Below are 12204 nucleotides of genomic sequence, written 5' to 3'. Positions count from 1 at the left end.
ACAGTAATCACACATTTCAATCTGAGCTTCGTAGCAGCAGAGGCAAAAAGGGAAACATCTTCTTCCTCCATGTATTCATCCCTTCCTGCTTCTTTTGCCAACTCTCTTTTCCTTCCCTTCTTTATTGTCCCTTATTTTCAGACTCAATCAGGGCAGAAAGATCCACACACACCCCTCATCGTTGATATCCCTATCTCCCTTGCAAGAAAAGAACAGCATACAGTCACGGGGCTACAAAATGAGTATCAGGGAAGGGTCAGCCTGAAGAACCGAGCCTAGACAGCACTTGAAGGTCACCCCCACACCACCTTTTGGCTTCTTGTCCGCGGATGGAGCAGACGCTAGAACTTCAGGGCAGGACGCACCTAGAGCCATATGGGGAAGGGTCCAGTACCTTCATCAAGTTCCCTGGAACAGCATCTGGAGGGCAGACCTCTTTCCCTGGCGTCCACAGTAATTTACTGAATCCTCAGGATTACCCTGCAAGAGACGCCTATAATGTTATACCCAGTTCACAGATGGGGAAACTGAGGCCAAGAAGAGGAAATGATTTATGCAATTACCCAGCTCCTCTACCTTGAAGACCCAGCCTCAGCATAGGAGACCCCCAAGCTGTGGGGGAGAGGGAGAGGAGGGGGGTCTTCAGGCAGGTACCAGCTTGGTCAGGATCTGGAGATGGAGACCAGTTCCCCTCTCCCCACCCCCAGACTGCAGTCGCCATGACAACAGGGCTTCCAATCCTGTGTTTCTTGGAAATTTGCATTTTAATGGAGATGTAATTAGAATTAAAAAGCTGAGGCTGGAAGGGACAGAACCCTCCCCGTTCCCTTGGGAGCCAGAAACCAACCCCCAAGCCCTGCCCAGATACTAGGTACCACTACTCACCTGCTGTGCACAGGGGGACCCTAAGCCCCGCCCCCCAGCAGAGAAGGGACTTATTCAAGATCTCACGGTACAGCCAAGTCCCAAGAGTCTGGGCTCCATCCATTGTGCCTCTGGGACTCCCCACCATCTGACTCCCTCCCTGCTAGGGAGTTTTCAGGGCACAAGTTGGCCAGGGGAGGGGAGCCAGCTTGCTGAGAGCCACCCAAGTCCTCCCCTGAGTCTTCCAAGCTCACCCCTTCCTCTCCCTGTAACTTTTTTTTTTTAATGTTTTATTATTTATTTCTGAGACAGAGACAGAGCTGAGCAGGGGAGGGGCAGAGAGAGAGGGAGACACAGAATCTGAAGCAGGCTCCAGGCTCTGAGCTGTCAGCACTGAGCCTGACGCGGGGCTCGAACCCACGAACTGTGAGATCATGACCTGAGCTGAAGTCGGACGCTCAACCAACTGAGACACCCAGGCGCCCCTCCTCTCTTTGTAATTTCTTTGTAATTTCTTGACATCTCAATGGCCCTGGGGCCCTGGCAGAGCTGGGATCCCCCTTCCACCTCCCCCCCCCCTGCCCCAGGGAACTGAGGCCCCAGAAGGAAAGGATGTGGCAAAGTTGCATAACAATTTAGTGGCAGAGCTGTGCTTGGCCCATCGGGATTGAGCCTAATATTAAACAGACGGTACCTTTGACCCCCACCCAGACTTGCCATCTGACCCTGGATCTCCACAGGGAATTTCCAGCAGCTTCTCTCTGTGTATCTACTAAGTTCTTAAAATCAGTCGTGCCAAAAATTCTGTATTTTCGAATCGGTGAAAAGAATCCACTGTACCTCTGCCTCTGCCTGGACCCCCAGTGCTGTCCCTGGGCCTGTCCCTGGGCCACCACCCAGAACTCTGAAAACCCTGGGGTCATAAACACGGGCCCTCAAGGGGCATTTGCTAGGAGTGTAAAACGAATGTGTGAACATCACCAGCCTCTCTACATCTGGAACCTCCCAGCACACGGCCTGGCCCCTAGTGTGTGCTCAGCAGATGTTTGTTGAGTGAATGCGGGATTAATTGCCAGGCCCGGTACTGATCATCCCACGCAACTCTTCATCACACCCTCCAACAGACCGGTGAGGGAGGCACCAGCCATCCCCAGAAAAACCCCACGAAGCTCAGAGAAGTGATGTAGCCTCCCCAGGCCACGTGCTGGTAAGTGACAAACGCTGCATTTGAACTCAGACCTGCAGGCTCCAAGCTCTTGAGCGTTACTCTCAAGCTATGGAGCATTACTCTCTGTAGCCTCAAGCACCTTGCTGGAACGTATGGCCCTCATTTATTTACAAACATATGGCACTTACTCTGTTCCCGGTTTTCCTTTCTAAGCTCTTTTCACTCAGTCCTCGCTGCAATCGTACATACAAGGTAGGGACTATTATCATATTCAGTTCACAGATGAAGAAACCGAAGCACAGAGAGGTTAGGGGACTTACACAAGATCACACAGCTAGTGAGTGGAAAAGCCAGAATTTTAATCTGCACAGCCTGGCTCCCTCCGGACCTCAGGACCCAGGAACAGAGACGCTCTGAAGCCCTCCCCACCCTCAGCCCTGGGAGGAGGGCTGGACAATAGTTCTCAAAGCCCAATTTGCAGAGGAAGCAACAGCCCCAGAGAAAGAAGGTAGCTTGCTCAGGGGCACACAGCAGCGTGAGCCCAGTCTGTGGAACCGAGAATATCTGCATCAGCCTCCGACCCCTGTGGTCACCCCCTCCCCCACCTCTGCCCTTGATCTGGGAAACCGAGGAGGAGTGATTGGCTGGTGACAGCGCGGTCAGGAGGGGGGAGACAGGAGACAAAAGCTATCACCTTTTAGAAAAGAAACCCCGAGAGAGTCTGAGAGAGACAGAAGCGACCAGAGGCTGAAAGGAGCCCCCCTCACACATCAATTGAAAACCAGACGGGGCCGAAATGGATTCTCTCTGCACCTCTCAGGTAAACACACTTCAAAGCCACTGAGGGCAGGAGTCGCAGGCAGAGGCGGAGGCGAGAGGGAGAGACTCAGCAATAACTCCGGGCAGGCAGCGCAGAGAAGGGAGGGCTGGACCCGCGGAGACTGGCGATCACCACTCGGAAAAGGCAATTGGAAATTCCATTTGGGTTTTCAATTTGAAGGTGGAGAGAGGCCAGGAGCTTGGGGGCTGGGGGGTGACCGAGGAAGAGATGGAAAGAGAGAGGAGAGGGGGAGGGCACAGAGGGAAAGACAAGAGCCAGAGACAAGGGCAAGGAGACAGAGACACATAGAAGCAGAAGAAAGATGGAGAGAAAGAAGCAAAAGCAGAGCACGAGATGCCAGGTGCCCCAGCACACACACTCACACTCGCACACACTCACACTCATACACGCACACACGCTCTTGCCCAGGATTCAGAGACCCAGATTCTAGTCCTGCTTCCGCTGTTGAAATGCTGTGTGACCTTGCAGAACACCTCACCTCCCTCTGAGCCTTTGGTCCCCCTGAGCCCTGGTGAGGTTCAGCTGGTTCCAGCAAGGCATGGAAGGAGATAGGGTGGTGAAAAGTGGGTGACCGGGGACGGGAAGGCCACAACCTCCTGGGCACCTTTCTTCCCGCCCACCATGGGAGCCAACGTCTGTCATATCCCCTGCAAACAGCGGCTGGGTGCTGACCTCCAGTCCCAGTTCCGGGTGTTTTACCAGCATTAACCTACCACTTCCTCCTCACTCCCACCGTATTAGGGAGCTAAACCCCATTTAACAGATGAGGAAAACTGAGGCACTCTCCGTTAAGACTGCCTAGGGTCACTGCAGCCTTCCTAAGAGTGAGTGCTCACCTGCACCATTTACACCCCTTTTCAGACGGAGGTCTCATCCTCCCCAGCCCTTCCCCATCCCCCAACCCCGGACCAGGTGGGGGGTACGGGGGGGGGGGCGGGGGGGAGAACAGTGTCCCAGCCTAGCCTGATAGTGGCCTCAGCAGGCCCAGGAGGGGTGTCTAGCCCGGTCCTGGAAGGCTGCGAGTCAGGGGCAGCGGGAAGCCCGAGGCCACGTGGTGCTGGCTGCAAGGAGCCAGCTGAGGCCGAAGGGTGCCCCGAGCCCACACTCCCACCCTGAATCCCGAACCTGGACGGCAGCAGCCGGGATCGCGGAGACGGGCCGTGCAAGAAAGCTGTCCTGCGGCGCCACCTAGTGGCCAAAAGGTCGTCCGGACCCTCCAGAGTCCGCTGAGCTGAGAGAACCCCCCCCCCCCTGCCCCTAGCGCCCCTGTTCGCTGCGACACTGGAATACACAGACCTCCCCGACCCTGGGGTCCGTGTGCTGACTACCCCAGATCCGGAGGGGAAAGGGAATACGATAGAGCTTGGTTCCTCGCTCTCCTGAGAGACAGACTCACACATCCCGCAATCACCTGCTCATCTCTACCTAGCCTCCCACAGGCATCCCAAACTCAACCTTCATCCATCTGATTCGTTCATTTGTGGAGTGTTTACTGTATGTTCCAGGAGCTAGAGCTATAAGCATGAACAAAACAAAGATTCCTGCCTTTGTGGAGCTTACTGTGGGGCGTAGAGGGGGAAACAGACAACAATAAACATAAGAAAACAACCCACCTATTTTAGAAGCAGAAAAGAAAGAGCATGTCTGACCCTGTAACTGGGCTTCATGACCCTCCATGGTCCTTAAGGCAAATTCATGGAGTCTGATGCCAGCTAGACACCCTTCCCTGGTCACTCCTCTGGGGGCACTCCTGTCCCAGAGAAGGTACCCCTAAGGGGCCCTGCTGCCTGGGACTCTCCCCTGCCACATGAACAGCTCCTCTTCTCCACAGACCTCTTGATCCTGTGCGGTCGCCAGGCCCCACCCTGCACCATGGCACGACTCCCCTGCATGGCTGGTGCAGGGGTGCGGCACATACTCAAGCCAGGCTCTGAATCTTGATTCCCAGCTCAGACCTGAACACGTGCGACCTGGACAGGTCCCACGCCCCTCAGTGCCACTGTCTCCTCATCTGTAAAATGGGAGAAGTGTTGCTCCTACCACAGAGTTGTGGGTAGTGGGAAGCAAGTGAGTTCAAGGTAAAGCACTTAGAACAGCACCTTGACATAGTAGTTGCTAGTATTTTTTAAAAAATTTTTTCAATGTGTTTATTTTGAGAGACAGAGACAGAGAGCGAGCAGGGGAGGGGCAGAGAGAGAAGGAAACAAAGAATCTGAAACAGGCTCCAGGCTCTGAGCTGCCAGCACAGAACCTGATGTGGGACTCGAACCCATGAACCGTGAGACCATGACCTGAGCCGAAGCCAGACGCTTAACCGACTGAGCCACCCAGGCACCCAGTAGCTGCTAATATTAACATCTGTTTAGGTGTTCTCTCCTTCCAGGACTAGCTGATAGAGGTTAGACACAGAGGTTCATCCAGGAAGGTCCAGTGGAGTCATCTCATCCCCCACCCAACAGCATAGGGCATACAAAAGGCCCTCAAACCGTATTCGCTCACTTATTGAGTGTCTTCTGCATGCCAGGTACAGGACTAGGAAGTCTCCAGGGGTGGCTGCTGCTACCTCCCCACAGATGCTTCTTGCTGGGTTGTCAGTTCCCGATTCACATCCTGAAGGTGGGCATCAGCTGGTGGTACTTCTGGTGACTTGCCGGAAATCGGCAACAGTGCCCTGGGCTGCCTCTACGTGCTCCTGGGCCTCCCGAACCCATGAGCCCACCTTGTCCAGCAGCTCCCCAATCTGTCTGGCGTGCATCCTCCTGCAGCTCATCATTCATCCCATTCATCGCTTCCAAGTCCCTCCGCGGTCTCTCTCAACTCTCACTCTTTCTCTTCTAGACTCGAGGTCAGGTCTGTTGCCATCTCCACCATGTCCTCAGCACCGAGAGCACATCCACCTGCTCCTTGAGCTCATCGACGGTGCTCTCTGCCTGGCTCAGCTCCTCCTGAAGACGCTCCTGCTGTTGCCTCACAACTTCCAGCTCTTGGTTCTTCTTTTCCACGAGCTTCTGGAGTTTCTCACATGCTCCTGCTTCGCGGAGGAAGAAAGATCCCACATCCTCACCAGGGCATCCTTTAGGCGGGCGTTCTGCCCCTCCAGCTGCTTGAGCTGATATTTGGACGCTGCCCGCTGCCCGGTCTGAGCCGTTCTCTTCAATCTCAGCCTTGAGGCTAAGTCAGTGGTGAGCTCATCCACATTCTTTCAATACCTCCACCTCCTGCTGCGGACACTCAGCTCGCTCTTCACCCATCTCCTTGTCCAGTGGGCATCTCGATGGCATCAGCAGTGCCCACCATCTCCTCCACGGAATGTCCCTTCGCCTCCAGTGCCTCCTTGGCTTCCTGCCGCGTCTCCCTGAGGCGTCGCTGCAGGTCTGCTTGCTGCCCCTGCATTTTGCTCTTCCATCCCTGCACCTGGTCCAGCTGGATCTTCTGTTTCTCCAGCTCCTTTAGCTTTGCCTGGTCTTCTGCACGTTTCAGTCACAGGGTCTCCAGTTTCTCCTCCAGGTCCCACGCCTAGACCCTCAGCCCCTCCTCCTCCTTGGAGGGGGAAGGCAGTGGGGGTGCTGCTCCAGGAGAGGTGAGAGCCGGCGTGGGGATGATGGGTGCTGCCAGGGGAATCTGAGCTGGGGTGCTGGGCTCACTGCTGCTCAGCTCACCTGCTGATGCTGATCCAGAACGGCCCAGGGAGCTACGGGTCGCAGCGGCCCCAGATGGAGCTGTGAACAGGCGCTGTAAGAAGGGTAATGTCTAGGCCAGAAGTTCTCATACTTTTTGGTCTCAGAAAGCCTTTTTTTTTTTTGAGAAAGAGAGAGAGAGAGAGTGAGTGTGTGTGTATGAGCCAGAGGAAGGGCACAGATAGAAGAGAGAGAATCCCAAGCAGGCTCCACACTGTCAGCAGAGCCCCACATGGCTACAGCCCACCAACTAGGTTCCATCCCATGCATACTATGTATCACTAGCATACTATGTATCACTAGTCGGAGGCTTAACAGACTGAGACTGAGCCACACACGTGCCCTGGTGTCAGAAAGTCTTTAACACTCTTTAAAAAATTCAGGATCCCAGGAGTATTCTCTTTCAAATGTCCCCTCTCTGTAAAGAGAGCTTTGCTACTATTCTTTTCTGGTCTTATACTTTAATAAACTTTCGCCTGCTGCTCCAAAAAAAAAAAGGAAAAAAAAAAATTCAGGATCCCAAACAGCTTTTCCACGTGTAAATACCTATGAATATTTACCAGATTAGAAACTAAAACTGAGAAAATTTTAAGTTTTAAAATGTAGTATTTTATCAATTCGTTTTTTAAAAGCAATAGCAAACTCATTGCATGTTATAAAAAAAAGGACGTGGGGGCCAGTGACGTTGTCACAGATGCTTTTTGTCGCTGCTTTATAGTAAGTAAATATTTCCTAAGAAAAATAGTTGTATTTTCCAAAGCAAAACAAAACAGCGGGAAAACGGTGATACAGCTTGGCATTTTTGCAAATGTCTTTAATGACTGACTTAATGGAAGACAGCTAGATTTTCATGCCATACTCGACCTGGGCGATAGGCTGCTTTGGCTGAAATATCTGAAATATAATCCAGTTGCACACTTCCCATTTTCAAAAAAACATAACCTGAACACTCCGCTCCGCGCCCACCTTCCCGCACCACTGAGCAGCAGGACGCGAAGGGCTGGACCAACCAACCTGGGCTGGTTAGGGGCGGTTTCTGGGGGGAGGCGTGGCCAAGGGCCGGTTGGGTTGGGATTGGACAACAAAGGCGTCCTTCTGCAGGTCGGCCCCGCCTCCAGTTCCCGCCCCTATTTCCTCTCAGTAGTAGAGCGGCAACCCCAAACGCATGCGTCGTAAGGCCAGTGGGCACTTCCGCCCACCCACTCCGGAACCTCTAGTCTCGCTCGGGTTTCCGCGGAGAAGACCACGGTGGCCAAGGCGGAAGTAGTGTGAGCGTGTGGGCGGAGCTCAGTGCAGCCATGTCGGCGGCCCTGCTGCGGCGGGGCTTGGAGCTGCTGGGGGCGCCAGACGGTGAGGAGGGTCTGGCCAGGGACGTGCAGCGCGCGCGGAGGGGCGGCGGGGGCGGCGGGCTGGATCCCCGAGGGTACGGAACGATCCCAGCCGGGCGTGGCCCGGGTGGGATGGAAACCCTGCGCGCCCTCCGACCCAGGTCCGTGCCTCTCCCTCTTCCCCTGCAGCCCCCCAGGCCGCGCCAGGCCAGGCCAAGCCGAGCGGGGCTCGGGAGAAGCGGACCCGGAAAGCGAAGGCTTCCCGAGCCCAGAAACTGCGGAACTCGGCCAAGGGCAAGGTGCCCAAGTCGGCGATTGGTGAGCTCGGGAAGGGGGCGGCACCCTAGAGGAGGGGGCGCTTGAGGCTGAGCTTGAAAGGTTCACCAGGCGTTTCTAGAACACCTAGTGTGCGCCTGGCGCGGAGCGGTTTCCCGGGAATACGGAGGGGAACCAAACACCTCTTCCCGGGAAGTGTTAAGAGTGAGCCGGGGGAAGACTGCTCTAGAGAAAACCGCTCGTGCAGAGTTTGGAGGAAGTTTGTTGCTTTGAGAATTTGCAAGAAAGAAGCCCGGTAAAGGTGCCATAGTGAACAAGGGCCAGAGGTGGAGCGCTTATCTAACAGTTAACTTAATTCTGTGGGCCTGGTGCTGTTTCAAACCCTGTATAAATAAACGTTCACTCGCTTGACTCCTTACACAACCCTGTGAGGTCCGTACTGTCACTACCCCCATTTTTCAGAGGCAGAAACAGGCGCCTGTGCAGATGTTACAGGTAGTAACCGGGCAGTGTGTCTCCCTCCAGAGGTTTGCTCTCCCCTACTCGGTTCAGAGGGAGGCAGTGTGGCCTGGGCCGCTGGGATGGTGCAGACAGTGTGCAGGGGTCCGATGTGGTGGAGAGGGAGCGTTGATGGGCTTCAGCGGTGAGTTGGGTGCAAGGATGGAGGAAGAGGGAGACCCTGAGAACAGAGCCTCTCGTTTCCAGTAGAGGATCCTGGGGGATAGCATTCTCCTTAAGGGGACAGACAGACTTGGGGAGGGACGGGTGTGGTCTAGATGGTGGCGTCTTGTGACATGCAGCAGGGCGTGGTGAGTGCCTAGCTTGTCTTTGAACCCCTGGTGGCTGGTATATAAAAGACATTCAAGTATTTGTTGAAAGAACTATGAATTCCCAGCAGGAAACAGGAGCGTAGGATGCCAGGTCCTCTCCTTTATTTATCCCACCTCTTGTCCCACCAACCTGTCACGGTACATAACTGATGACACGAGGCGACTCTCAAGCCTCAGTGGCCAATCTAAAGAACCTCTATGGGGCGCCTGGGTGGCTTAGTCGGTTAAGCGTCCGACTTCTGCTTAGGTCATGATCTCGCGGTTCGTGGGTTCGAGCCCCGCGTCGGGCTCTGTGCTGCCAGCTCAGAGCCTGGAGCCTATTTCAGAGTCTGTATCGCCCTCTCTCTCTCTGACCCTCCCCTGCTCACGCTGTCTCTCTCTCTCTCCTAGAAATAAATAAAACATTTTAGAAAAAAAAAAAAAAGAACCTCTGTGACTGCCACCTTGGTGTGAGCGTGGCATCATCTCTTCCCTGGGCTGTTTCACAAGCCTCTTAACGTCCACCCCCTCCCCCCTCCCTGCCCCCAGTAATCTTGTTCTCACCACAGGGGCCACAGTGATCCTGTGATAGAAGTCGGACACCTTCTAGTGGCTTGCATCAGAGGTCCCCCACGGTCTGCCCCCCTCCAGCTTCATCTCCTGCTCGCCCCTCCCCGCGCCAGTCATTTTCTGTTCTCCAAAGAACACATTAATCACCCTCCGTCAGGTTCTTTGCGAGGCCTGTTCCCTCTGCCTAGAATGCTCTTCCATAGACTCGCCAGTGTTTGCTAAAACATCATTTCAGTGAGGCCTACCCAGGGCCTCCAATTTAGAATTGCAACCCTCCACCCCTGGCATTTCCCATTGGTCTTTACTGTGCTGTTTTTCTTCATAACACGTATCGCTCTCTCAAATACTGTTGACCTTGCTTGCCATGTCTCTTTGCTCTGGAAAGTAAGCTCCGTGCGGGCAGGCAGGAGTTTCGTTCCATTTTCTGCTGTATGCCCCGCACCTAGAACAGTGTCTGATATACGGTAAATGCTCGGGCCTTATTTGTTGAATAAGTCACTTGAGTATCTGCAAGCCAGGGGGTGGGGGAGGCTTTCAATAGGACCCGTATGGGGAGCCAGGGATGTTGGAGTGCCCTAGGCAGGGGACACAGGGCCTTCGGCAGGGCTGGTACAGGGGCAGGGAGGAGGTGTCAGGAGGGGACCCAGAGGCTTCCAAGGGAGTACCTCGGAAACGATGCCTGTCTGCCTGCCCTCCACAGCTGAGTTCCTGAAGCGAGAGTGTCAAAACTACCTCAGAGTAAACCTCAAGTTTATGACCGGTACAAGAAGCCCAGTGGCTGAGTCAGTCACCCAACAGGTTTGTCAGAGGGGTGGACTGTGGGCCGGGACCTGGGCGGGGAGAGCCATGGGGGTCTCTGCCCTGAGCGCGGAGCAGAGGTTGGGCCCCCGCTCTGGAAGACAGGGAGCAGAGCAGGGCTGCTGGGAGGCCGGGCCTGGCCTGACTCCCCTGTGACCCTCAGGGACCCCGGGTTGCTTCTCTATAAGTGGAAGTGGCGTGCCCTGCCTCCCAGGACGGTGTGAGGGCCGGGGGAGAGGGTGGCACTTTGTCAGCCACGCCGGGTTGTACAGCTCCAAGGGCCAGTCCCTCATGCGCCGGGAGTCACCACCCAGGACCCCTGACTCCCCCATGTCCCTAGATTGTGCGCCAGAACCGGGGCCGCAAGGCCTGTGACCGACCTGTGGCCAAGACGAAGAAGAAGAAGAAGGCTGAGGGCACCGTGTTCACCGAGGAAGACTTCCAGAAGTTTCAGCAGGAATACTTCGGCAGCTAGGCTCCCCGGAGGACGCGGTGGGAAAGGCACCCAGCCCCGGTCTCCTCGCACCTCACAGCCTCTACTGGCTCTGGGACCCTGCCAAGCTGCCGGCCTGGTGCAAAGATGCCTCGGGGCTCAAGCCAGGGCAGGGTGGCCAGAAAGGGGCCTGCAGGCCGGAAGCCCCAGGGAGGATACGCACTCAGCACAGCTGACTTCCGCAGGGAGGGGCCGGCTGCGCACCAGGAGACACGGGTGACTGTTTCCTTTGCTCTGGCCGAGCAGGGCCCCTGGGCTGTTTGCTGTGGGGAAGGCCAGTCACGAGGCCCTCAGGGCCACACCTCTGAGGGTAGGAGAGGGGCTGCCGGGCAGGCCTCTGGGCTCTAATAAACGTGGACCCGAGAGCAGTGTGTGCCGCCCATCTGCCTCATGGGGTGTCTCCCATCTCCTCTGTCACCAAGGGGCCTTTCCCCATCTCCCATGGTGCTTAGAGCTCCGGGTCACAAGCCCTCCAGTCCAGGGGTGCAGGGGTGGCTCAGTCACTTGCACTTCGGACTCTTGATCTCGGCTCAGGTCATGATCCCAGAGTCATGGGATCGAGCCCCACGTCAGGCTCCATGCTGAGCCATGGAAGAGCCTCTCTTCCCTACTCATTTTCTGTCTCTAAAATAGGTAAAAAAAAGTCCTCCAGCTCAGTGCAGGTGTCCCCCCCCCCCCCCCCCCCCGCCCGCCCGCCCAAGAGCACTCAGCGTCAGCTGATGTGCCTGAGACGAGCCCTCTTGACAAGAACCCTCGAGAAAAAGGAGCACCGCGGCAGCTGACTCAGGGTTCAGGCAGCGGAAGTGCGGCTGCACTGTCGCGTGAGGTTTCTGCTCTTGTGGGGGCGTCTCAGAAAGGGGACCTCAAGAAACAGGGCTTCACACTGAGGTCTGTGCCCAGGCAGGAAGGCGGGGCCGGGGCTGCACCACCAGCGAGGGCAGGCTGGACGCGAGGGCAGGCGCGTGCTGGGGACACGTGCGTGTCGAGCGAGCGCAAGTGAGTGGCCGTGCTGACTGGACGGGTCTTCAGGGTGGAGGGAACAAGTCCTGGAAGTCCGGGAGCTTCTCTCTGGAGGGGTTGGGGGCCTCGTGGGGAAGAGGGCCCTGGTTGCCCTGGGGCGGCTCCATCCGACGCTCCGCTCTCCCTGCATACCGGGCTCCGGGCCCCGGAGATCATGTCCAGAAGAGGACTGGACAGGGCTCCCTGCGGCTGGGCCAGCTGGGGACCCACAGTCTGCCAACCCAAAGTGGGTTCTGTCCAGCGGAGAGAGGGTTCCACACCCCACACACCACCCCGCCCGCGCCCCAGGGTCCTGGTTGTTAAGTGGCTTTCCTTCCTCTGTGGGGACAGCAGGGGCCGCAGACCTGCCTGAGGCAGAGC

General features: G+C 56.1%; 1 protein-coding gene and 1 pseudogene across 1 annotated transcript; one reads left to right on the top strand and one right to left on the bottom strand.

The window, feature by feature from the left end:
* Positions 1-5405: 5405 nt before the first annotated feature.
* LOC120233939 lies at positions 5406-6784 on the bottom strand (annotated as a pseudogene).
* A 1005-nt stretch (positions 6785-7789) lies between these two features.
* RPS19BP1 (ribosomal protein S19 binding protein 1) lies at positions 7790-11190 on the top strand. Its single transcript, XM_039234550.1, has 4 exons — positions 7790-7900; positions 8068-8196; positions 10234-10331; positions 10672-11190. The coding sequence occupies exons 1-4, from the start codon at positions 7849-7851 to the stop codon at positions 10804-10806; spliced, it is 414 nt and encodes a 137-aa protein (XP_039090481.1). The 5' UTR covers positions 7790-7848; the 3' UTR covers positions 10807-11190.
* The last annotated feature ends 1014 nt before the right edge of the window (positions 11191-12204 follow it).

The sequence above is a fragment of the Hyaena hyaena genome, unplaced genomic scaffold, assembly GCF_003009895.1.
Source record: "Hyaena hyaena isolate Hyena2069 unplaced genomic scaffold, ASM300989v1 scaffold_4, whole genome shotgun sequence".
Taxonomy (NCBI): domain Eukaryota; kingdom Metazoa; phylum Chordata; class Mammalia; order Carnivora; family Hyaenidae; genus Hyaena; species Hyaena hyaena.
Note: the sequence above shows the minus strand (reverse complement) of the source record. Positions and strands in the feature narration are given on the sequence as shown.

Bases quoted from the DNA above. Each gene is read 5' to 3' on its own strand.
- RPS19BP1 (XM_039234550.1), top strand. From the start codon at position 7,849: ATGTCGGCGGCCCTGCTGCGGCGGGGCTTGGAGCTGCTGGGGGCGCCA. The intron at 7,901-8,067 runs GTGAGGAGGGTC...CTTCCCCTGCAG, and splicing joins GCTGCTGGGGGCGCCAGACG to CCCCCCAGGCCGCGCCAGGC. The intron at 10,332-10,671 runs GTTTGTCAGAGG...CCATGTCCCTAG, and splicing joins CTGAGTCAGTCACCCAACAG to ATTGTGCGCCAGAACCGGGG.